The sequence below is a fragment of the Panulirus ornatus genome, chromosome 16 (genome assembly GCF_036320965.1).
Source record: "Panulirus ornatus isolate Po-2019 chromosome 16, ASM3632096v1, whole genome shotgun sequence".
Taxonomy (NCBI): domain Eukaryota; kingdom Metazoa; phylum Arthropoda; class Malacostraca; order Decapoda; family Palinuridae; genus Panulirus; species Panulirus ornatus.
In genome coordinates, this window is record NC_092239.1 from 39,937,841 (window position 1) to 39,965,321 (window position 27,481).

The 27,481-nt window shown below is 40.4% G+C and overlaps 1 protein-coding gene across 1 annotated transcript in view; it reads left to right on the top strand.

The window, feature by feature from the left end:
* Positions 1-27,481, top strand: part of Vps13D (vacuolar protein sorting 13D) — a 772,012-nt gene that overhangs the window by 168,420 nt on the left and 576,111 nt on the right. Inside the window, exons 18-21 of the mRNA XM_071670877.1 lie at positions 11,857-11,977; positions 16,708-16,903; positions 17,162-17,344; positions 23,842-23,997. Coding sequence (XP_071526978.1) covers positions 11,857-11,977; positions 16,708-16,903; positions 17,162-17,344; positions 23,842-23,997 — 656 coding nt within the window. The remainder of the gene's footprint in view (positions 1-11,856; positions 11,978-16,707; positions 16,904-17,161; positions 17,345-23,841; positions 23,998-27,481) is intronic.

Genomic DNA, 27,481 nt, shown 5'->3' on the forward strand with positions numbered 1-27,481 from the left:
TTAAAACTTATTTTATTTATGGACTGGTCTCGAAGCATAATCACAAGCAGTTGGAGTCTGGCTACTTAAAACTTTTCTTATTAATGGACTGGTCACCTCATGTCCATGGTCTGGTGAAATGGTTAGGATTAGAATCCTTTTGATTGTATAACAGGTGATACAGTGGTACATACATGTTTACTGAAATGTAATGACAATGATTTAACTGAAAAACTTTCGAATCCAGAAGGCATATGAAAAATCTTGTCAGAGAATGACTTTTTTTTTATAGAATGACTTACTTTACTTATCCCTAGAGATAGGGGAGAAAGAATACTTCCCACGTATTCCCTGCGTGTTGTAGAAGGCAACTAAAAGGGGAGGGAGCTGGGGGCTGGAAATCCTCCCCCTCATGTTTTCTTTTTAATTTTCCAAAAGAAGGAACAGAGAAGGAGGCCAGGTGAGGATATTCCCTCAAAGGCCCAGTCCTCTGTTCTTAACACTACCTCGCAAATGTGGGAAATGGCGAATAGTATGAAAGGAAAAGAGAAAGACTTACTTTACTACCCGAGGATCATTAGCTGTGTCCACTTTTAACTTTATTAATTCCTTTTGTAATAAGATACACCGCTGGTGGCTGACTCAGGTGAGAAACTGCAGAAGTTGGTGACTGAGTTTGGTAAAATGTGTGAAAGAAAAAAGTTGAAAGTAAATGTGAATAAGAGCAAGGTTCAGTAGGATTGAGGGACAAGTTAATTGGGAAGTAAGTTTTAATAGAGAAAAAATGGAGGAAGTGAAGTGTTTTACATATCTGGGAGTGGACTGAGCAGCAGATGGAACCATGGAAGCGGAAGTGAATCACAGGGTGGGGGAGGGGGCGAAGGTTCTGGGAGCATTGAAGAATGTGTGGAAGGCAAGAACATTATCTCAGAGAAACAAATGGGTATGTTTGAAGGAATTGTGGTTCCAGCAATGTTATATAGTTGTGAGGCATGGGATATAGATAGGGTTGTGCAGAGAGGGTGGATGTGTTGGAAATGAAATGTTTGAGGACAATATGTGGTGTGAGGTTGTTTGATCGAGTAAGTAATGAAAGGGTATGAGAGATGTGTGGTAATAAAAAGAGTGTGGTTGAGAGAGCTGAAGAGGGTGTGTTGAAATGGTTTGGACACATGGAGAGAATGAGTGAGGAAAGATTGATAAAGAGGATATATGTGTCAGAGGTAGAGGGAAGAAGGAGAAGCAGGAGACCAAATTGGAGGTGGAAGGATGGAGTGAAAAAGATTTTAAGTGATCTGGGCCAGAACATACAGGAGGGTAAAAGGTGTGCAAGGAATAGAGTGAATTAGAATAATGTGGTTTACCAAGGTCAACGCGCTGTCAATGGATTGAACCAAGGCATGTGAAGCATCTGGGATAAACCATGGAAAGGTCTGTGGGGTCTGGATGTGGAAAGGGAGCTGTGGTTTCGGTGCATTACACATGACAGCTAGAGACTGAGTGTGAACGAACGCGGCCTTTTTGTCTGTTCCTGGCACTGCCTCGGTGGAGGGGGGGGATGCTATTTTGTGTGTGGCAGGGTGGTGATGGGAATGGATGAAGGCAGCGAGTATGGATATTTGCTTTGTCGCTGTCTCCCGCGTTAGCGAGGTAGCACAAGGAAACAGACGAAAGAATGGCCCAACCCACCCACATACACATGTATATACATACACATCTATACATGCAAATATACATACCTATACATCTCAACGTATACATATATATACACACACAGACATATACATATATACACATGTACATAATGCATACTGTCTGCCTTTATTCATTCCCATCGCCACCTTGCCACACATGAAATAACTACCCCCTCCCCCTTCATATGTGTGAGGTAGCGCTAGGAAAAGACAACAAAGGCTCCATTCGTTCACACTCAGTCTCTAGCTGTCATGTAATAATGCACCGAAACCACAGCTCCCTCTCCACATCCAGGCCCCACAAAACTTTCCATGGTTTACCCCAGACACTTCACATGCCCTGGTTCAATCCATTCACAGCACGTCGACCCCCGTATACCACATCATTCCAATTCACTCTATTCCTTGCACGCCTTTCACCCTCCTGCATGTTCAGACCTCGATCACTCAAAATCTTTTACACTCCATCTTTCCACCTCCAGTTTGGTCTCCCACTTCTCCTCGTTCCCTCCACCATTGACACATATATCCTCTTGGTCAATCTTTCCTCACTCATTCTCTCCATGTGACCAAACCATTTCAAAGCACCCTCTTCTGCTCTCTCAACCACACTCTTTTTATTACCACACATCTCTCTTACCCTATTATTACTTATTCGATCAAACCACCTAACACCACATATTGTCCTCAAACATCTCATTTCCAGCACATCCACCCTCCTGCGCACAACTCTATCCATAGCCCACGCCTCGCAACCATACAACATTGTTGGAACCACTATTCCTTCAAACATACCCATTTTTGCTTTCCGAGATAATGTTCTCGACTTCCACACATTCTTCAAGGCTCCCAGAATTTTTGCCCCCTCCCCCAACCTATGATTCACTTCCACTTCCATGGTTCCATCCGCTGCCAAATCCACTCCCAGATATCAATAACACTTCACTTCCTCCAGTTTTTCTCCATTCAAACTCCCTGGGGATAGGGGAGAAAGAATACTTCCCACGCATTCCTCACGTGTCGTAGAAGGCGACTAAAGGGGATGGGAGCGGGGGGGCTAGAAACCCTCCCCTCCTTGTATTTTAACTTTCTAAAAGGGGAAACAGAAGAAGGAGTATGGATATGTACATGTGTATATATCTATATGTCTGTGTATGTATATGTATGTATACGTTGAAATGTATATGTATGTATATGTGCGTGTGTGGGCATTTATGTTCCTGCTTGGTTTCCTGTGTTGTCAGTACTGTTATCCTCTTGCTGATCATGGTGTCTTAGAAAGAGTGGAAACAAACTTTTATCTGGAAGCATCACAGTTAAAGGGACACCTGTTGGGGTTATAGGGATACCCCCTCATATCTCTTATCAAAACATTATAGATTATCAGAATATTTTTTTTTATGGAGCAGAGTTATGCACAACAAATATTTACAGAACATATTATGATGTTATGATATCCATAACTTACCCAGTATCTGGTGTAATAAGAATCTCGTGGTCTCCTCCTGACTCTGTTGCCTATGAGAGGGAGGGCTTAGACAGTAGTAAAACAGGCCCATCCATGACCTTTCCCTTTCGGTTAAGCATTCCTCTTTTTCTTTTCACTAAATCAACATTTGTGGTCTCTCTGGTAATTTCTCTCCTGCTGAACACCGTCTTTCTAGTACCCTTTCTGATATCCTACCTCTCTCTGAGACACAGTTGTCTACTGATGTTCTCATTAGCCCCTTTTTCATGTCCAACTAAAATCTCCACTCACAATTCAGATTCAAAAATGGTTTTTGTGCTTATTCCAACATCAACACCCCTGTTGCACTCCTCATGGACCTTGATTCCCCAAATTTTGATGTAATGTGGCTCAACGTATTGCTCCCAACTACCACACTTTTCCTCTGTTTCACCTATTGTTCTTGTAATGCTACAAATTTTGTATCTTTCTTTGACTATCAAAACCCTTACCATGAGACTGTGGCATTCTTGCACCTGCCAGTTAGGATTCTCTTCTTCACAAATTTCAGTGTTCACCCATTGGGAATGGTTGAATTCCTTCCTTATGGATGGTGGGAGGATTGAAATTCTCACATACTCTGTGATTAATGATCTAGAACAAATTATCTCCCACCCTACCCATATTCCTTATGCCATGACCACTTTCCTAGTATTCTGGATCTGTTTTACTCCTGTAATCCATCCCACTGTAACTGCATAATCTTGTGTTCAGTTGGTTCATCAGATCACATTTTCATAAATGTATCTATTTTAACAGCACTTCCCCTCAAGCATCCCTTTTTAAGTGTAAAACTGGCACCTCAACATAGCTGACTGGAATAACTTATGTAAATTCTTTTCTGACTTTTCTTTGGTAAATTAGTGTCTCTTATATGGTGATGCTTCTTTGTGTGTCTCTTATGTAGTGATGCCTCTCTCTGTTAAATGCATAGCAGAGGTTAATCTTGTGGGAGTAGTCTTCTCCAAGACAACTTCTTCAAATCCTTGGTTCATTCATTTCTGTTCTGAGGCCATTCAGGCAAGGGATCAGGCATATCAGGCTTGGAAAAACTCTCTATCCTTTTACTCCCATTTGTCTTTTGTCACTGCCTTTAGTCATTGCAAGAACATCATCCATCAAGCAAAGCATTCCTTTATTGAAAGGAAGTACTGTAACCTCTCCTTGTCATCCACTACTAGGTCCTTCAGGTCTTTGGCAGAGGGCATCTCTTAACAGCTTCTGTCACTGTATCTCTCCTTCACTTTTCCATTTTGATGGTAGTGTAACTGTCTCTCCCATAGACAAAACAGCTCTCTTTGGTTCCCATTTTTTCCTCTCACTCCACCTTGGATGCCTCTAACATTCCTATCTCCCCTGATGCTCCTCAACTAATCCTATACCCCTCCCCATAATCTCATTTGGAACTGTCTGAAAAACATTTCTTTCTCTGGACATGAGCAAGGCTTATAGTCCTGATGGCATCCATCCCTGTGTACTGTGTGCCTCTGAACTTGCACCTTTGCTTGCTCGTCTGTTCTTTTTCTGTTTAAAAACCAAAAGTTTTCCTTCTTTATCGAGGCATGCATTGATACATCCTATCTCTAAGAAGGGTAACCATTCTGTCCCTCTAAATATTGTCCTATTGCTTTGACATCTACCAGCTGCAAAGTCTTTGAATCCTTCCTCAACTCCCTTATCCTTTAGACACCTTGAATCGCACAGTCTCTTCTCTGATCACCAGTTTGGCTTCTGTAGGGTGAGATCTACTGGTGATATTTTTTCTCATCTTACTAATGACTGGTCATCATCCCTGAAAGATTTTGGGGAGTCTCGCATGGTTGTCCTTGACATATTCTAAGCTTTTGACAGGGTGTGGTATCTGGTTCTCATCTCTAAACTCCCTTCTTTTGGCTTCTATCCCTCATTTTGCTCCTTCTCATCTAGCTTCCTCTCAGGCTGATCTATCTCTTTGGTTATTGATTCATCAGCCTCCTACCCTCCCCTTTCTCCATCAGGTGTTATGGCCCTCAAAGTTCTGTCGTGTCCCTCACATTTTTTCTTATTTTTATCGATGATTTTCTCTCTTCCACAAATAACTCATGTGCAAACGATTCAACATTGCATTCATCCACACCCTTCAGTTCTGCTCCTTCTTCTCTCGTCTTGACAACTTTCTCATTTAAATCGGACTTAGACAGGATATCTTAGTTTTTTTTTTTTTTTTTGCTTTGTCGCCGTCTCCCGCATTTGCGAGGTAGCGCAAGGAAACAGACGAAAGAAATGGCCCAACCCACCCCCATACACATGTATATACCTACGTCCACACACGCAAATATACATACCTACACAGCTTTCCATGGTTTACCCCAGACGCTTCACATGCCCTGATTCAATCCACTGACAGCACGTCAACCCCGGTATACCACATCGATCCAACTCACTCTATTCCTTGCCCTCCTTTCACCCTCCTGCATGTTCAGGCCCCGATCACACAAAATCTTTTTCACTCCATCTTTCCACCTCCAATTTGGTCTCCCACTTCTCCTCGTTCCCTCCACCTCCGACACATATATCCTCTTGGTCAAATCTTTCCTCACTCATTCTCTCCATGTGCCCAAACCATTTCAAAACACCCTCTTTGAAGTGCAGAGAAAGATACAGTTATCAAAACAGCCCACCCTTGAGTTGCCAATGGCCACACAGTAATCAAGTGATGCAGCAGTTTGCCGAGTACTGCGTGGTCTAGCTAGTGGTAGAGCACATAAGCAGTCAGCTCTCAGGTACAAAAACCAAAGTAATACCTATAGTAGAGGGAAAGTAAACCAACATGGCAGTATTGGGCAAGAAGGTCAAGTTTTGAAGTTAGCCTGGTTGAGTTTATAAGTTGGATACCTTTCAACTCAACTCTGCCTAGTAAAGATGCACAGATAGAACCACCCTAGATGTGAAAGCAGAACTCCATACAAGGACAAATAAATCCTTTGTACAAAAGTAACATCAGTTCATAAAAAAAAAATTTGACATCTATAAAGGATTCCAGGTTTCTTAAGAGGCAGACTTAGTTATTTCTATTGTGTGGGGTTTCCAAGAAAGAGTGGATGATACAGTAATACCAAGAATGTTCACAAGTCAAGAGGTAGAATTAAAGAACCATCAAAGGAGAGTTGAGAGTTGTGTGTTTTCGATAGATGGGTAAAAACTAGGTCTTGGAAGGAATTAAACTTAACTAGATTTCACTACCCCACTAAGATTTATGGATCTGGAGAAGGCATATGATAGAGTTGATAGAGATGCTCTGTGGAAGGTATTAAGAATATATGGTATGGGAGGCAAGTTGTTAGAAGCAGTGAAAAGTTTTTATCGAGGATGTGAGGCATGTGTACGTGTAGGAAGAGAGGAAAGTGATTGGTTCTCAGTGAATGTAGGTTTGCGGCAGGGGTGTGTGATGTCTCCATGGTTGTTTAATTTGTTTATGGATGGGGTTGTTAGGGAGGTGAATGCAAGAGTTTTGGAAAGAGGGGCAAGTATGAAGTCTGTTGGGGATGAGAGAGCTTGGGAAGTGAGTCAGTTGTTGTTCGCTGATGATACAGCGCTGGTGGCTGATTCATGTGAGAAACTGCAGAAGCTGGTGACTGAGTTTGGTAAAGTGTGTGAAAGGAGAAAGCTGAGAGTAAATGCGAATAAGAGCAAGGTTATTAGGTACAGTAGGGTTGAGGGTCAAGTCAATTGGGAGGTGAGTTTGAATGGAGAAAAACTGGAGGAAGTGAAGTGTTTTAGATATCTGGGAGTGGATCTGGCAGCGGATGGAACCATGGAAGCGGAAGTGAATCATAGGGTGGGGGAGGGGGCGAAAATTTTGGGAGCCTTGAAGAATGTGTGGAAGTCGAGAACATTATCTCGGAAAGCAAAAATGGGTATGTTAGAAGGAATAGTGGTTCCAACAATGTTGTATGGTTGCGAGGCGTGGGCTATGGATAGAGTTGTGCGCAGGAGGATGGATGTGCTGGAAATGAGATGTTTGAGGACAATGTGTGGTGTGAGGTGGTTTGATCGAGTAAGTAACGTAAGGGTAAGAGAGATGTGTGGAAATAAAACGAGCATGGTTGAGAGACAAAGAGGTGTTTTGAAATGGTTTGGGCACATGGAGAGAATGAGTGAGGAAAGATTGACCAAGAGGTTATATGTGTCGGAGGTGGGGGGACGAGGAGAAGGGGAGACCAAATTGGAGGTGGAAAGATGGAGTGAAAAAGATTTTGTGTGATCGGGGCCTGAACATGCAGGAGGGTGAAAGGAGGGCAAAGAATAGAGTGAATTGGATTGATGTGGTATTTAATGGGGGTCGATGTGCTGTCAATGGATTGAACCAGGGCATGTGAAGCGTCTGGGGTAAACCATGGAAAATTTTGTGGGCTTGGATGTGGAAAGGGAGCTGTGGTTTCCGTGTATTATACATGACAGCTAGAGACTGAGTGTGAATGAATGAGGCCTTTGTTGTCTTTTCCTAGTGCTACCTCGTGCGCATGTGGGGGGAGGGGGTGAAAGTTCTGGAAGTGTTGAAAAATGTGTGGAAGGCAAGAACATTATCTCGGAAAGCAAAAATGGGTATGTTTGAAGGAATAGTGGTTCCAACAATGTTATATGGTTGCGAGGCATGAGCTATAGAGTTGTGCGGAGGAGGGTGGATGTGCTGGAAATGAGATGTTTGAGGACAATGTGTGGTGTGAGGTGGTTTGATCGAGTAAGTAATGAAAGGGTAAGAGAGATGTGTGGAAATAAAACGAGCATGGTTGAGAGAGCAGAAGAGGGTGTTTTGAAATGGTTTGGTCACATGGAGAGAATAAATGAGGAAAGATTGACCAAGAGGATATATGTGTCAGAGGTGGAGGGAACGAGGAGAAGTGGGAGACCAAATTGGAGGTGGAAAGATGGAGTGAAAAAGATTTTGTGTGATCGGGGCCTGAACATGCAGGAGGGTGAAAGGAGGGCAAAGAATAGAGTGAATTGGATTGATGTGGTATTTAATGGGGGTCGATGTGCTGTCAATGGATTGAACCAGGGCATGTGAAGCGTCTGGGGTAAACCATGGAAAGTTCTGTGGGGCCTGGATATGGAAAGGGAGCTGTGGTTTCCGTGTATTATACATGACAGCTAGAGACTGAGTGTGAATGAATGAGGCCTTTGTTGTCTTTTCCTAGTGCTACCTCGTGCGCATGTGGGGGGAGGGGGTGAAAGTTCTGGAAGTGTTGAAAAATGTGTGGAAGGCAAGAACATTATCTCGGAAAGCAAAAATGGGTATGTTTGAAGGAATAGTGGTTCCAACAATGTTATATGGTTGCGAGGCATGAGCTATAGAGTTGTGCGGAGGAGGGTGGATGTGCTGGAAATGAGATGTTTGAGGAAAATATGTGGTGTGAGGTGTTTTGATTGAGTAAGTTATGAAAGGTTAAGAGAGATGTGTGGAAATAAAACGAGCATGGTTGAGAGAGCAGAAGAGGGTGTTTTGAAATGGTTTGGTCACATGGAGAGAATGAGTGAGGAAAGATTGACCAAGAAGGATATATGTGTCGGAGGTGGAGGGAACGAGGAGAAGTGGGAGACCAAATTGGAGGTGGAAAGATGGAGTGAAAAAGATTTTGTGTGATCGGGGCCTGAACATGCAGGAGGGTGAAAGGAGGGCAAAGAATAGAGTGAATTGGATTGATGTGGTATACCACGTTGACGTGCTGTCAGTGGATTGAATCGGGGCATGTAAAGCGTCTGGGGTAAACCATGGAAAGTTCTGTGGGGCCTGGATATGGAAAGGGAGCTGTGGTTTCCGTGTATTATACATGACAGCTAGAGACTGAGTGTGAATGAATGAGGCCTTTGTTGTCTTTTCCTAGTGCTACCTCGTGCGCATGTGGGGGGAGGGGCGAAAGTTCTGGGAGCGTTGAAGAATGTGTGGAAGTCGAGAATTTTATCTTGGAAAGCAAAAATAGGTATGTTTGAAGGAATAGTGGTTCCAACAATGTTATATGGTTGCGAGGCATGAGCTATAGAGTTGTGCGGAGGAGGGTGGATGTGCTGGAAATGAGATGTTTGAGGAAAATATGTGGTGTGAGGTGTTTTGATTGAGTAAGTTATGAAAGGTTAAGAGAGATGTGTGGTAATAAAAAGAGTGTGGTTGAGAGAGCAGAAGAGGGTGTTTTGAAATGGTTTGGTCACATGGAGAGAATGAGTGAGGAAAGATTGACCAAGAGGATATATGTGTCAGAGGTGGAGGGAACGAGGAGAAGTGGGAGACCAAATTGGAGGTGGAAAGATGGAGTGCAAAAGATTTTGAGTGATCGGGGCGTGAACATGCAGGGGGTGAAAGGCGTGCAAGGAATAGAATGAATTGGAACGATATGGTATACCAGGGTCGATGTGCTGTCAATGGATTGAACCAGGGCATGTGAAGCGTCTGGGGTAAACCATGGAAAATTTTGTGGGGCTTGGATGTGGAAAGGGAGCTGTGGTTTCGGTGCATTATACATGACAGGTAGAGACTGAGCGTGAACAAATATGGCCTTTGTTGTCTTTTCCTAGTGCTACCTGGCACACATGCGGCGGGACTGGGCTGTCGTTTCATGTGTGGCGGGGTGGCGACGGGAATGAATAAAGGCAGACAGTATGAATTATGTACATGTGTATGTATGTATATATCTGTGTGCGTATATATATGTATACGTTAAGATGTATAGGTATGTATATTTGCGTGTGTGGACTTGTATGTATATACATGTGTATGTGGTTGGGTTAGGCCATTCTTTCATCTGTTTCCTTGCGCTGCCTCGCTAACGTAGGAGACAGCGACAAAGTATATAAAAAAAGATTGAAATGTGTAGGTATGTATATGTGTGTGTGTGGGCCTGCATGTGGGTGGGATAGGCCATTCTTTCATCTGTTTCTTTACCCCACCTCACTAACATGGGAGACCACGACAAAGTATAATAAAAAGAAAATGAAATTATCCAATATTATGCCAACTTGAATGTTGGACTTGTGACTGCAAGATAGTATTTTGAATGACTTTGTAACTGTTATGTGAGGAGGATCACTTAAACAGCTTTGTGCCAGCTGATGCTAGGGCTGCGTATACTTTGGTTATTATGGCCTACTGTATCAATCTTTAAAATGATTATGATTAAGAGTAAATAGATGTGAGCCAAAAATTCAACATAGACAATGTGATATCATGTTGGCAGTATTATTCTGCTGAGAGTTGCTGAAAATCTTTTTCACAAATCTCATGTATAGTGGTAAGGAACTTGTATTACGGAACTATAAGGTGTTGGTTTTTTGACTTGTGAGATTACACAATGCACTTGTGCATTGTGTTTTAGCTGAGATCTCTAAATATGATAGACATGATGATTCCCAATCCAAGCTGCCATAGCTAACCTAAACCCAGCCCATACCACTTACCCAAAACTCCTACACTACCTGTCTCTGCAGAACATAGATTTTGTGATAACAAATTGCATCAGCTGTCATGGGTACACTATTTTTATACAACTGGTATGATGTATCATATTGTGCTGGCATACAACATAAGTGTTTAGACAACATTTCTACTCATACAACAGCACCAACCACACCAAGTTTTAATATATTCTATGAAACATTTTATTAAGTCCGGGTGGCGGTAAAAGTTGACATTGAGAATAGACTGACTAGATGATACAACAGATGTGAGGAAATAATGTTATGTATATTCTTTATGTTACATGAAACTGAAGAGGAAATATCAATATTCAGAGATTGAGGCGGATATTCAAATTAAGATAATAAGGAAATGTCGTTGCCTTCATAAATTGTTGCAGCCTCCTCAGCCCTAGGCACATGGACCCCTACACCCCATTCTCAGATAGAAGGCAGTGACATTGTATTTAGTAATCTGCAGCTTTATAAGAAGTATCAGCATTCTTAGATTGAGGAGGAATCCTTTCTTAACACTAGTTTTTGACACAGTGAAAAGGTTGCTTCTGCCCATTTACATCAACATAATATGATGTCAACAAACACATTGCTACCAATTTTCACAAAACCTGTCAGCCACCATACCACCTGTCAGCCACCATACCACGTATAAATGCAAGCATTGCACTTACCAAGTACAAATGCAAGCATTGTACATGAACTATACTGTTCCGTATATCAGCTTAGTTTGTCTGTTGTAGAAAATTTTTCCAAAAGTATTAGAGGGATAGGCCTCAAGAAGCATAACTATCCTACACATGGGTTGTGGTGCAAAAAAAATTAATTTGTTTACAGTTTTTTTGCTTAAATTTGCACTTTCTAGGAATGAAACCCCAATTTTAGGTGATGGCGCCCTGTATGAGGAAAAGAGGTAAAGTCAAAAAAACCTACAAATGCACTTGGTGAATTTTTGAAGACCAGAGTTATTTAAGATATTATTAAAGTAGAAGTGGAGTAACAGTAATAGATAGAAAGGCTTAGATTGAATGTTGATATAGCAGGGCATGAGTTCATGGTAACACAGAAGTCATGAGATATTCAGGTCCACCAGGCAAACATTAAACTTTAAAACATATATGGCCCAAGAATGTCTGACTCACACAGTTGGTATATTTGAATATTTTGATTATTCTAACCTGTAGAAGATCCATATGTTTTAGATATTATGATAATCAAATGATGATTTCTTTGCAGGATTTATTTTCTAGACTGAACACTGATATATACCGATCATACTCACGCTCAGACAGTGCAGCTCGAGCCTTCAGCTTTACTGTGATCCGACCACTTGCATTTTCCAGCTCTAGCACAAATGGTAAGTAAATTATTACTCATTTTATTTTTGTTTTATATTTCATGAATTATCAGGTAATCTCATTGTTTATTTTAGTTGCATTGCATTTGTAAATGGAATTGTATGTGCACTGTCTATCCCCTTCTCATGATCTATGCATCTTACGACCATCCATACATACGACCGGAAAATGATAAAGTAAAAAATATACGCAGATATAAAGATTTAGTATTCCTGGGGATAGGGGAGAAAGAATACTTCCCACGTATTACCTGTGTGTCGTAGAAGGCAACTAAAAGGGAAGGGAGTGGGGGGGCTGGAAATCCTCCCTTCTGTTTTTTTTTTTTTTTTTTTTCAAAAAAGCGGAATAGAGAAGTGGGCCAGGTAGGGATAATCCCTCAAAGGCCCAGTCCACTGTTCTTAACACTGCTTCGCTAATGCGGGAAATGGCCAATAGTATGAAAGAAAGATAAAGATTTAGCTTGATTGCACATATGCCAGTGCTGACAGCTGCGTGCATACAATAGTGACTGTCAGACGATATCCTGGCACAGTACACTCTTTCCCTGATGTGACAGGCATCAATTAGCAGCAGTGAAATTATGATGGTTGGAGAAAGATTTAACAGAAGAAAGGATGCAGGACTACACCCCAGCAAAGATATCCTTTGTTATCCATACAGTATAGTTGGAGGCATCCCATAAGGAGGACTTATCCTATGGAAAGTCAGTAAAGAAGATTTGCAAGGATGACCACAGAGCTTTCCCAAATTACCAAAGTTGGCATTTCAAGAGGAAAATAGGGAAAGGGCATTCCCATTTGAAAGTGATGGAGATGAAATTGTGGTCAGAGGACCCTAAGGAGAAGAAATAGTGTATGTATGGTGGAAGAGTTCGTTAGTAAAAAGGAAAAAGTCAGTTGTGATGGAAGTGTGATAGAAACAATCAGAAATTCTGGGTGTTTAATCATTTGTTCTGTCATTAAGGAGAGAAAAAGAGAGGGCCCTATGGAAAGGTTGGTATGGCCTGGATGTGGATAGGGAGCTGTGGTTTTGGTGCAGTATACATGACAACTAGAGAACAGATGTGAGGAGATGTGGTCTTTCTTTGTATGTTTCCAGGTGCTACCTTTCTGACACTGTTTCCTGTGGGGTGGGATGGCACCAGGAATGGATAAAAGTTGAGCAAGTATGAATATGTGTATATGTATGTGTATGTATATATATATGTATATATGCATGTATGTATATGTCTGTATATGTGTGTATATTATAGTATGTGGGAGTATGTGATAGAATGTAAGAAAGTAAATTCTCGATTAATATGGGTGAAACTGAAAGTTGATGGAGAGAGATGGGTGATTATTGGTGCATATGCACCTGGGCATGAGAAGAAAGATCATGAGAGGCAAGTGTTTTGGGAGCAGCTGAATGAGTGTGTTAGTGGTTTTGATGCACAAGACCAGGTTATAGTGATGGGTGATTTGAATGCAAAGGTGAGTAATGTGGCAGTTGAGGGAATAATTAGTATACATGGTGTGTTCAGTGTTGCAAATGGAAATGGTGAAGAGCTTGTATATTTATGTGCTGAAAAAGGACTTGTGATTGGGAATACCTGGTTTAAAAAGCGAGATATACATAAGTATACGTATGTAAGTAGGAGAGATGGCCAGAGAGCGTTATTGGATTACGTGTTAATTGACAGGCGCACGAAAGAGAGACTTTTGGATGTTAATGTGCTGAGAGGTGCAACTGGAGGGATGTCTGATCATTATCTTGTGGAGGCTAAGGTGAAGATTTGTATGGGTTTTCAGAAAAGAAGAGTGAATGTTGGGGTGAAGAGGGTGGTGAGAAAAAGTGAGCTTGGGAAGGAGACTTGTGTGAGGAAGTACCAGGAGAGACTGAGTACAGAATGGAAAAAGGTGAGAACAATGGAAGTAAGGGGAGTGGGGAGGAATGGGATGTATTTAGGGAATCAGTGATGGATTGTGCAAAAGATGCTTGTGGCATGAGAAGCGTGGGAGGTGGGTTGATTAGAAAGGGTAGTGAGTGGTGGGATGAAGAAGTAAGATTATTAGTGAAAGAGAAGAGAGAGGCATTTGGACGATTTTTGCAGGGAAAAAATGAAATTGAGTGGGAGATGTATAAAAGAAAGAGGCAGGAGGTCAAGAGAAAGGTGCAAGAGATGAAAAAGAGGGCAAATGAGAGTTGGGGTGAGAGAGTATCATTAAATTTTAGGGAGAATAAAAAGATGTTCTGGAAGGAGGTAAATAAAGTGCGTAAGACAAGGGAGCAAATGGGAACTTCAGTGAAGGGGGCTAATGGGGAGGTGATAACAAGTAGTGGTGATGTGAGAAGGAGATGGAGTGAGTATTTTGAAGGTTTGTTGAATGTGTTTGATGGTAGAGTGGCAGACATAGGGTGTTTTGGTCAAGGTGGTGTGCAAAGTGAGAGGGTTAGGGAAAATTATTTGGTAAACAGAGAATAGGTAGTAAAAGCTTTGTGGAAGATGAAAGCCGGCAAGGCAGCAGGTTTGGATGGTATTGCAGTGGAATCTATTAAAAAAGGGGGTGACTGTATTGTTGACTGGTTGGTAAGGTTATTTAATGTATGTATGACTCATGGTGAGGTGCCTGAGGATTGGCGGAATGCGTGCATAGTGCCATTGTACAAAGGCAAAGGGGATAAGAGTGAGTGCTCAAATTACAGAGGTATAAGTTTGTTGAGTATTCCTTGTAAATTATATGGGAGGGTATTGATTGAGAGGGTGAAGGCATGTACAGAGCATCAGATTGGGGAAGAGCAATGTGGTTTCAGAAGTGGTAGAGGATGTGTGGATCAGGTGTTTGCTTTGAAGAATGTATGTGAGAAATACTTAGAAAAGCAAATGGATTTGTATGTAGCATTTATGGATCTGGAGCAGGCATATGATAGAGTTGATAGAGATGCTGTGTGGAAGGTATTAAGAATATATGGTGTGGGAGGCAAGTTGTTAGAAGCAGTGAAAAGTTTTTATCGAGGATGTAAGGCATGTGTACGTGTAGGAAGAGAGGAAAGTGATTGGTTCTCAGTGAATGTAGGTTTGCGGCAGGGGTGTGTGATGTCTCCGTGGTTGTTTAATTTGTTTATAGATGGGGTTGTTAGGGAGGTGAATGCAAGAGTTTTGGAAAGAGGGGCAAGTATGAAGTCTGTTGTGGATGAGAAAGCTTGGGAAGTGAGTCAGTTGTTGTTCGCTGATGATACAGCGCTGGTGGCTGATTCATGTGAGAAACTGCAGAAGCTGGTGACTGAGTTTGGTAAAGTATGTGAAAGAAGAAAGTTAAGAGTAAATGTGAATAAGAGCAAGGTTATTAGGTACAGTAGGGTTGAAGGTCAAGTCATTTGGGAGGTAAGTTTGAATGGAGAAAAACTGGAGGAAGTAAAGTGTTTTAGATATCTGGGAGTGGATCTGGCAGCGGATGGAACCATGGAAGCGGAAGTGAATCATAAGGTGGGGGAGGGGGTGAAAATCTGGGAGCCTTGAAGAATGTGTGGAAGTCGAGAACATTATCTCGGAAAGCAAAAATGGGTATGTTTGAAGGAATAGTGGTTCCAACAATGTTGTATGGTTGCGAGGTGTGGGCTATGGATAGAGTTGTGCGCAGGAGGGTGGATGTGCTGGAAATGAGATGTTTGAGGAGAATGTGTGGTGTGAGGTGGTTTGATTCAGTAGGTAATGTAAGGGTAAGAGAGATGTGTGGAAATAAAAAGAGCGTGGTTGAGAGAGCAGAAAAGGGTGTTTTGAAATGGTTTGGTCACATGGAGAGAATGAGTGAGGAAAGATTGACCAAGAGGATATATGTGTCGGAGGTGGAGGGAACGAGGAGAAGTGGGAGACCAAATTGGAGGTGGAAAGATGGAGTGAAAGAGATTTTGTGTGATCGGGGCCTGAACATGCAGGAGGGTGAAAGGCGGGCAAGGAATAGAGTGAATTGGATTGATGTGGTATACCACGGTTGACGTGCTGTCAGTGGATTGAATCAGGGCATGTGAAGCGTCTGGGGTAAACCATGGAAAGTTCTGTGGGGCCTGGATATGGAAAGGGAGCTGTGGTTTCGGGCATTATTGCATGACAGCTAGAGACTGAGTGTGAATGAATGAGGCCTTTGTTGTCTTTTCCCTGTGCTACCTCGCACACATGAGGGGGGAGGGGGATGGTATTCCATGTGTGGCGAGGTGGCAATGGGAATGAATAAAGGCAGACAGTGTGAATTGTGTGCATGGGTATATATGTATGTGTCTGTGTGTGTATATATATGTGTACATTGAGATGTATAGGTATGTATATTTGCGTGTGTGGACGTGTATGTATATACATGTGTATGGGGGTCGGTTGGGCCATTTCTTTCGTCTGTTTCCTTGCGCTACCTCGCAAACGGGGGAGACAGTGACAAAGCAAAATAAATAAATATGTGTGTATATATGTATATGTGAGTGGATGGGTCTTCATCTGTTTCCTGGCGCTACCTAGCTAATGTGGGAAATGGCAATGAAGTATTTTGTTAATAGTTCTACAGCTAGTCATTACAGGATACACAAATACAAATTTTGATTTTCTTTGAAAACTTTTTTTTTCTATTCAGTTTATTTTTTTTCATACATTAGCCATTTTTTCATGTCAGTGAGGTTGTGTTAGGAACAGGGGACTGAGCCTAAGAGGGAATGTTACTTAAATTTCATTTGCTAATGCCTCATTTTTTGAACTGTGATATAGGTGTAGATGGCCAAGTGGTGGATAATGAAAACTTGACTCTGAAGTTACGATTGGCATCTGTGTGCTACACCCACTCCCCACACTTTCTGCAGGAACTAAAGTCGTGTGCTACAGAATTCAAGCATTACATGGCTCTTGTTGCGTCATCCATCAAGCATGCTGCCACAGAAATGGCAATGGGTCTTGTTAGTAAAAGGTAAAATATTTTCTAATTAAACAAAAAAATTTTTCTTGTTTGCACTGGAGTTGGATTCAGCTTTATTGAAGTATATGGGTTAGCTTTGCTAGATGACTTAAGTCAGAAAATTATGGTAAAAAGATTATGCCTCAAAATAAAGATGGGAAGTGCATTTGAAATCTTAAATGTAAAATATTCTCTCAAGTAGATAGGGAAGACTTTCTTTTTTGTGCTGTATCTTTTATGACAGATGTAACTTGGTATATATCTTTCCAGAATTGAGTCATTTGCTGGCTTGTCTAGTAGTCAGTGGGAGGTATCTCCTCGTCATCGTAGGAGAATGAGTGTTTCACGTTCTACTGATACCTTGAACCTTCCTGCGCCTCCACCAGCATCTGCATATGGGTCTCATTTTAGTCCAGCACATGAAGAAAATGCCGATCTGCCTTTTTCACTGAAGTAAGATATTCTCAAAAGTTTGAAGGTTTTTACAAATTCCTTGTGTATGCAACATAAGGAACATGAAAGAAGAAATATTACATAGGAATATGAAAGAAAGTAAAAGTATGTATGAGTGAAAAATTTCTTAAACATGATGCATAATATTCTCTTCTATTTTACTAATGTTTGGTGAATCCTTTCTAAAATATTTTGGGAATCCTACATTGTAGTCCTCAGTATCTTGAAAGACTCTAACAGGGTATAGGATAGGAACCTGATCTCTGAGTTCTGCTGTTTTGACTCTCCTCCCTCACATTATTATCTTATATCCAGCTTTCTCTCGTCTGTCTATTTCTGTAATTGCTGATGGGTCAGGCTCCTTTCCCCATCAAGAGGGCTGCTTTTTAGGATTCTTTCTTGTATTCCACCATCTTCATTTTGTCAGCAGTATTCTTCTCTATATTCTTTCACCTTTTCAAATTTGCTCTATCTTCTCTTGCTCATTCTAAATCTTGTCTTATCATAGGTAATTTTGCAGGTCAGATGTAATGTAGTTAAGCTTAGTACCTCTAAAACCCAGTTTATCCATACTGTATTTCTCTTTCTAAAACTCTTTTGATGTATATGTGATTCCACCACTCCATGCAGAACTGGGTGTTCTTTTCAGTTGCTTAAGATATTCATTTTCTAAGCAGCTACTCTAATTGCATAAAGGATTGATTCATCCTTGTAGGGAGTATTTGCTCTTACACCTGAAGCAGTTTTATCTATATGTGTGAATGGAAATGGTGAAGAGCTTGTAGATATGTGTGCTGAAAAAGGACTGGTGATTGGGAATACTTAGTTTAAAAAGAGAGATATACATAAGTATACATATGTAAGTAGGAGAGATGGCCAGAGAGCGTTATTGGATTACGTATTAATTGATAGGCGCGTGAAAGAGAGATTTTTGGATGTTAATGTGCTGAGAGGTGCAACTGGAGGGATGTCTGATCATTATCTTGTGGAGGCGAAGGTGAAGATTTGTAGAGGTTTTCAGGAAAGAAGAGAAAATGTTGAGGTGAAGAGAGTGGTGAGAGTAAGTGAGCTTGGTAAGGAGGCTTGTGTGAGGAAGTACCAGGAGAGACTGAGTGCAGAATGGAAAAAGGTGAGAGCAAAGGAAGTAAGGGGAGTGGGAGAGGAATGGGATGTATTTAGGGAAGCAGTGATGGCTTGCGCAAAAGATGCTTGTGGCAAGAGAAGTGTGGGAGGTGGGAAGATTAGAAAGGGTAGTGAGTAGTGGGATGAAGAAGTAAGATTATTAGTGAAAGAGAAGAGAGAGGCATTTGGATGATTTTTGCAGGGAAATAGTGTAAATGGCTGGGAGATGTATAAAAGAATGAGGCAGGAGGTCAAGAGAAAGGTGCAAGAGGTGAAAAAGAGGGCAAATGAGTGTATGGCTCATGGTGAAGTGCCTGAGGATTGGCAGAATGCATGCATAGTGCCATTGTACAAAGGCAAAGGGGATAGAGGTGAGTGCTTAAATTACAGAAGTATAAGTTCGTTTAGTATTCCTGGGAAATTATATGGGAGGGTATTGATTGAGAGGCTGAAGGCTTGTACAGAGCATCAGATTGGGGAAGAGCAGTGTGGTTTCAGAAGTGGTAGAGGATGTGTGGATCAGGTGTTTGCTTTGAAGAATGTATGTGAGAAATACTTAGAAAAGCCAATGGATTTGTATGTAGCATTTATGGATCTGGCGAAGGTATATGATAGAGTTGATAGAGATGCTCTGTGGAAGGTATTAAGAATATATGGTGTGGGAGGCAAGTTGCTAGAAGCAGTGAAAAGTTTTTATCGAGGATGTAAGGAATATGTACGAGTAGGAAGTGAGGAAAATGATTGGTTCTCGGTGGATATCGGTTTGCGGCAGGGGTGTGTGATGTCTCCATGGTTGTTTAATTTGTTTATGGATGGGGTTGTTAGGGAGGTGAATGCAAGAGTTTTGGAGAGAGGGGTAAGTATGCAGTCTGTTGTGAATGAGAGAGCTTGGGAAGTGTCAGTTGTTGTTCGGTGATGATACAGTGCGGGTGGCTGATTCAGGTGAGAAACTGCAGAAGCTGGTGACTGTTTGGTAAAGTGTGTGAAAGAAGAAAGTTCAGAGTAAATGTGAATAAGAGCAAGGTTATTAGGTACAGTAGGGTTGAGGGACAAGTCAATTGGGAAGTAAGTTTGAATGAAGAAAAACTGGAGGAAGTGAACTGTTTTAGATATGTGGGAGTGGATTTGGCAGCATATGGAACCATGGAAGCAGAAGTGAGTCACATGGTGGGGGAGGGGGTGAAAGTTCTGGAAGTGTTGAAAAATGTGTGGAAGGCAAGAACATTATCTCGGAAAGCAAAAATGGCTATGTTTAAAGGAATAGTGGTTCCAACAATGTTATATGGTTGCGAGGCATGGGCTATAGATAGGGTTGCATGGAGGAGGGAGGATGTGTTGGAAATGAGATGTTTGAGGGCAATATGTGGTGTGAGGTAGTTTGATCGAGTAAGTAATGAAAGGGTAAGAGAGATGTGTGTTGATAAAAAGAGTGTGGTTGAGAGAGCAGATGAGGGTGTATTGAAGTGGTTTGGTCACATGGAGAGAATAAATGAGGAAAGATTGACCAAGAGGATGTTTATGTGTCAGAGGTGGAGGGAATGAGAAGTGGAAGACCAAATTGGAGGTGGAAAGATGGAGTGAAAAAGATTTTGAGCGATTGGGGCCTGAACATGGGAGGGTGAAAGGCATGCAAGGAATAGAGTGAATTGAAATGATGTGGTATACTGGGGTCGATGTGCTGTCAATGAATTGAACCAGGGGATGTGAAGTGTCTGGGGTACACCATGGAAAGTTTTGTTTGGCCTGGTTGTGGAAAGGGAGCTGTGGTTTCCGTGTATTATACATGACAGCTAGAGACTGAGTGTGAACGAATGTGGCCTTTGTTGTCTTTTCCTAGTGCTACCTCGTGCGCATGTGGGGGGAGGGGGTTGTCATTTCATGTGTGGCGGGGTGATGACGGAATGAATAAAGGCAGCAAGTATGAATTATGTATATGTGTATATATCTATATGTCTGTGTATGTATATGTGTATATGTATACGTTGAAATGTATAGGTATGTATTTGTGCGTATGTGGATGTGTATGTATATACATGTGTATGTGGGTGGGTTTGGCCATTCTTTCATCTGTTTCCTTGTGCTACTTCGCTAACGCAGGAGACATTGACAAAGTATAATTATGATAATGAATATATATATATTTAAGGTTAACCTCACTACAGGTTATTTTAAAGCACAAATATTTGAAAGAATTTATACCTGCCATTGAAAAACTATTGTATCTACTATCTCTTGTTTCTGGATTAAGAGCTGAAATACAGTATCTAAAACAAGTATCTGTACATACTGTGTTAGAAACATTATGAGACCATGGTCAATACACTTTGGTTCTTGAGGGCTGTTTAGATTGGAGGTCATTAGCCCTGCATTAATGTGGATGCCTTATTTTGATTTATTTTCCAATCATATTTTTAATGTTGTAAACAGCCTCTTGAAGTCACTCACGCTGATATATTTTGATTTCACAATTAAGCAATCAGACAACAAAAATTATATAAAGTAATTTTATTACTTTACAGAACTTGTGAAAGCTTGACCTTCCATTTGTGTTATGGCTTATATTTTCTAACAAGCAATTATCATCTTTAACAGCTTTGTTCTGTATTGGTATATCATCTCATATTGATAAGCATCTGAGTTGGCATCAGAAGTGTGTGCTACTCTTGTTTTGAATACCCACATTACAGCATGAATACAAATACAACTAGTTAACCTGGTTGTCCTTCAGGGTAGTGCTGCATGATCTTCCACTCCACTGCCAATCAGCTGTAGCCCCAGCCTCGCTGTATCACCTGATTCATAGAGAAATGGTATTTTGGTGCACACCGACTTGTCTGGCAATTTCAGAAATGCTGTGACCCTCATTGTAAAGGGTGACAATGGCTCCCCCTATTTCCTGTGAGGTTTCCATGACGAATGGCATGAAAAATGTAAAATCATAACATGTTAGCATGGATATGGTTCATAACCGGCAGTGAAAGCATCTCATCGACCAGGTTCATAAGCAATGAACTTGTTTTCATGATTTGAATATAAGATGGGATTAAAACGTCAGGAGGAATCTTGTGTGCAGTTATAGACCATGTATGCTACATTACGATGTAAGCTGTATATCAAGAGTGATAACAACTGTCTCCATATACTGTGAGACAGTAATCACAAATATAACTGATGAATTATTCCTATATAGTAACACTCCTGTGATGGGTACTGAATGGTGTTGGGTGAGGACACGCATACCAACCCCTCAAGATATCATTAGTCACACGTAAAATTTTGGAGCATATCAACCCCCACCTGCACATATAGTTACTTAAGCTACTTTACTTTTAAGAGGAAAAAGGGAAGTAAAGAATTTTTCATTTCTTTTCTGTCATGTGCTATATCCCACATAAGAAAAGTTAGATACATTGAAAATTATTTTTGAATTCAGTCCATGGATTAAATTGAATGAAATTTTCTAGATAGTATGTTCCATTTCTGAGGATGTATGATTAATAGAGAAATTGCTTGTTAGAAATAATCTAATCATTATGTCTCTGTAGGCCTTTTTGTAAGCTGAGAGTCTAGCATTCTTGCATTGTTGGCTGGGCACTTATGTTTATTTCTGATTAGTTAATGATCATTTCCCAACCCAGATATTAACTTTTCATTTTGTTTAATACTATGTTAGGGTGAGGGAAAAGTTTTCAGGCTTTGAGAGAATCTTTACTAAGCTTTAAGCTAACCAATCAAGGTTATACTATTATACTATTATAACTTTGTCGTTAGATACTCAAGGGTAAGAGCAAACAAGCTAGGCTTGGATGAGTATGAAACTGGAGGATGTTACTGGTTGTTAGCAGATGTGATGTTATATTGATGACATGTTTTGACTTTGTAACTTCAACTGAACAACTGATTGAGGGCATGAAGCTTCTTTAGTATCAGAATTACAATAGTGAGTTTTAGAAGTAGTCATTAGGAACATTAGGTAGGAGCCCCTGCAACACTATGCTATAGTTGCCCTCTACCAGAAGCCTTTTAAGGGTGAGGTACTAAGCTAAGAGGCAGCACTGGAGTTCGCTAGCTATGGAGAATCATATTGCTGTGGCTACCCCTTTGAGGAAGTTTCAAATGGGAACAGGCATCAGAGATGTAGATAGATAGATAGATATTTAAGGGCGTAGGTTCTTTGGCTCTTGTCTTCCACCATCATCAGACCCTGTATGGCTATAAGGATTCTTCCTTCAGCAGAGAAAGATTTTAGTGTACCCCTGATTAACCATTGAAGATACCTATTCCACTTTTGGGTTAAGTCTTCTTATATGAAGGCTACTTTCTAAAGCCTCTTCCTTCATATGGATGTCCCCCCATGGACAAACTGCACTGAAGAGAAATGTAGGTTTTGAAATTTGAAAAACTATTCTATCTGAGTTGGCTCCATACAAACATTTTTTCTTGGACTTATGCTCTTCATTCCTCTCCCTTGTATATGAAAACCTTTTTCTTTACCAATATTGACTGCTTTTAGTTTGATACCAGTGACCCATATATATGTTACCTTTCTGTGGCTGAGAGACAGTGGGTTGATGTTGTCATCTGTCTCCGGTAGTTTCTCACTGGCCAAGGGTTGACCTGGAACAAATGAGAGGGCATTATTTAGTTTTAAGGATTACATTGCTCACAATACACTGCCTTGGAAAGAAAAGGATTTTTGAGTTTCAAAGCCTGCAAATCTCATCCTTTCCCTGAAGAAAAATTCGTCTTTACATCCATGTATAACAGTGATGGAAAGTTCAACTCCATTACAAGTCTATGAATAGCTTATTTAGAAAATATCTTTTGTAGATTATTTTATGAATAACAGGCAGGCCAAGTTACCCAAGCCTCAGTTTTAACCAAAGAATTTGCCTGGATTTCTTGTTTTTTCAAAAATGAGTTTTTAGGTAAAGTGTGGACAGGGATGTGAATTACACTAGGGTATGGCTTGGTGATAAATAGGGGGATAGGTGAGCTTTATTATATTCTAATGTGTGTTGTTGCTACTAGACCAAGTTTTCAGGAGAAATAGGGATCGAGCAAAACAAGAGCATTGCAAAATTGCATGTTTTTTTATTATTTTGAGTGTGAATATTTTTTAGAGCATTAAGAGGTACTTTATGGATCTAGAAAAAAATACTAACAGTTTATGATGGAGATTGTAAAGAGAATTCTGTTATTTTCATATTTTCTTCCCTTAGAAATGTGTAACATGGAGGTTATGTTGATATTCCAAAATTCTGTTTTCATATAAGTTGCACTGGAGTGTTTCTTATGCATATGAGGACTTACTAAAATGTAGAACCTTAATAGTAAGAAAAGTTTATGGATTGTTAATTTGATAATTTCTCTAGCTTGGACATTGTCTTGGAGACCCCAGTAGTCGTGCTGCCTGAGTCTCACATGAGCCCTGATGTGTTAGTGGCTCACCTTGGTCAAATATCCATAAATAATGCATTCCCAGCCCTGCAGTCTACTTCAGAAACATATTCATCTTTCCCACCCAGCAAGTGAGTTATTTATTTTTGTTTTTCTATATACATTCTGGATCAGGTGCATATAAACATGCTTTTGGCTTTAAACCATAAACAGTGCATTAGGTCCAGAAGACACCCTTCCCTATTTTACCAGGAATTGACAGATTGGGAAGCAAAAGGAAAAAATACACAGAAAGTGATACTGTGAAATTTCTTTAGATTGGAATGCCTTGTGCAAAGCATTTGCAAGACTAGCAATTTCTCCAGGGTATAGATAGTGAATGTTTCCATGGATTGTAAAGGTTTAGGAGAAAGTAAAGACCACAAATGTAGGCAATTTTTTTCTTGAAATATAGTTATCTAATTCAAAGCTCTTTTATACTATCAAAGTCTTCCATTTTGAAGAGAATATACTGAAAAAGAGTTGAATAATCTAACTCCATTCCTCATATATTGAGTATGCTCCTGCAAAGCATTTATTTGAATAGTAAGGAATACAGTACTCTATTTTCAAAAATGAGTCATATGTAACAAAATGTTCTGCTAATATACCTATTTGTATATTAAATGATTAAAGACAGAAGTAAGAATATGTGTCTTTTGAAGTACGCCAATGAAATATGTGTAAGGAAAGGAGTTGATATCTGCAGTATAAAGATTTAAAGAAGTGCAGTATTGTTATAAAAGAAAAGACAAGTCAAACCATTAGATACTTAGTCCAAATGAGTATACTGTAATACTGTGGCTGGGTGGAGGATAAAGATAGACAGGTGACATATGTGAGACTGACAGCTTCGTAGTCAGTGGTCCTGAGGTAGTGATGAGTACAATATGGTATCTGCTATATGACAAGTGTAGGATGATTTCCCTCTCTTTTACTGTATAGCGCAGTATTGATTTTCTGTTAACACACTGATTCAGAATCATAAATTGATACCGAGATGAATGCATGCCTTGACTGGTTTTACTTTCAGTACAGAATTTTTGTTTTCTTCTGGATCGTTTTTGATGTGTACAAGGTGGATGTACCAAGACCATATTCAGTGCTTTCTTTTTTTAACTGAAACCATTTTATCAAGTTTTTGTATGATTTCTAGCGTCTTGAGGACAGTAAGTGTAACATGCTTATGTTTGACAGGACTTACTTGTCATTAGGGTATGATTTCTTGAAATCCATAAAATGTTATACCTTGTCCAGATAGGAAAGGTCTTAGCAAAATCAACATTTTTGTATGATTTCTACTGTCTTGAGGACAGTAAGTGTAACATGATTATGTGTGACAGGGCTTACTTGTCATTAGGGTATGGTTTCTAGGAATCCATAGTGATTTCTTAAAATGTTATACCTTGTCCAGATAGGAAAGGTCACAGCAAAATCAATGTGTTTAGCTGAAGCTTGCTGATCCCTTGAGTATACTGTGCCTGATTGAGGCCTTGCAACTGGCTCATATGATATAGAACTACATCTGATTATTTGATATGATTCATTTTATTTGCTAATTTTTATATTATTGATTATTCTTTATCGTAGATTTATTTCATTTTGCAGTGATCAGAAGTATATGGTGTACATAGATGTACATACAAAAATGAGTCTATACATCAGCCACATAATTATGCTTTTACAACACCTGATTGCGACTGAACTTGATGTGAGAAAGCAATCTCTTCTTCAGTTGCACAAGACCATTCTCCACTGTTTTCTTAGTTTCTTAGTCTTAGTTGTTGTTTCATATGCTATTTTATTACATTTAGAAGTAAATTACATGAACCATATTCAGAAAGTTAGCTGAGATGAGATGGCCAGCCTTTGCTGAACTAGTGAAACAATCTCGTCTTTGATTGGACAGTAGCATTTTCTATTTTTGCCTAGTTTCATAGTCTTATTAATTGTTTTTTAAATTGTCAGTTGGGAGGTAAGTTTGAATGGAGAAAAACTGGAGGAAGTAAAGTGCTTTAGATATCTGGGAGTGGATCTGGCAGCGGATGGAACCATGGAAGTGGAAGTGGATCATAGGGTGGGGGAGGAGGCGAAAATTCTGGGAGCCTTGAAGAATGTGTGGAAGTCGAGAACATTATCTCGGAAAGCAAAAATGGGTATGTTTAAAGGAATAGTGGTTCCAACAATGTTGTATGGTTGCGAGGCGTGGGCTATGGATAGAGTTGTGCGCAGGAGGGTGGATGTGCTGGAAATGAGATGTTTGAGGAGAATGTGTGGTGTGAGGTGGTTTGATCGAGTAAGTAACGTAAGGGTAAGAGAGATGTGTGGAAATAAAAAGAGCGTGGTTGAGAGAGCAGAAGAGGGTGTTTTGAAATGGTTTGGGCACATGGAGAGAATGAGTGAGGAAAGATTGACCAAGAGGATATATATGTCGGAGGTGGAGGGAACGAGGAGAAGTGGGAGACCAAATTGGAGGTGGAAAGATGGAGTGAAAAAGATTTTGTGTGACTGGGGCCTGAACATGCAGGAGGGTGAAAGGAGGGCAAGGAATAGAGTGAATTGGATCAATGTGGTATACCGCGGTTGACGTGCTGTCAGTGGATTGAATCAGGGCATGTGAAGCGTCTGGGGTAAACCATGGAAAGCTGTGTAGGTATGTATATTTGCGTGTGTGGACGTATGCATATACATGTGTATGGGGGTGGGTTGGGCCATTTCTTTCGTCTGTTTCCTTGCGCTACCTCTCAAACGCGGGAGACAGCGACAAAGCAAAAAAAAAAAAAAAAAAATTGTTCTATTACATTTTGCTGTACATTACATGAACTGTAAGTGTGAAATTAACATTTATATACTGTATATGTGTGTGTGTAATCCCTGGGGATTGGGGAGAAAGAATACTTCCCACGTATTCCCTGCGTGTCGTAGAAGGCGACTAAAAGGGGAGGGAGCGGGGGGCTGGAAATCCTCCCCTCTCGTTTTTTTTTTTTTTTTTTTTTTCCCAAAAGAAGGAACAGAGAACGAGGCCAGGTGATGATATTCCCTCAGAGGCCCAGTCCTCTGTTCTTAACGCTACCTTGCTAACGCGGGAAATAGCGAATAGTATGAAAGAAAAAGAAAGATATGTGTGTGCATGCATAATAGCATTACTAGTTGAGCCATGTGCCCATGCTGTTTCAATAGCCAACCACAGCTGAACTCATCATTAGGAAGTAATTCCTTCTTGGATTATGTGATAACATTCTTTGATTTTGTCTAGATTCTTTTTTTTCATAAATGTTTTGTTTATTGCCCTATTACATTTTACTGTAACTTATGATAGCCAACCTTAGCTGAACTCATGAGGAAGAGGTCTCTCCTTTGATTATACAATGATGATTCCTATATTTGCTTAGTTTCTTTGTCTTAATGATTGTTTTGGATATTATTTTATTCCATTTTGCAGTGTATTACATGAAGAATAACCCAAAACTGTATGTATATGTGAACATGTCTGCAGATGTAAGTCACTAGGTACAGAGGCTGACCATGGAGTACCCAGATGACCACCGCACCTGATGACAGTGGCAGTTTTCTGGA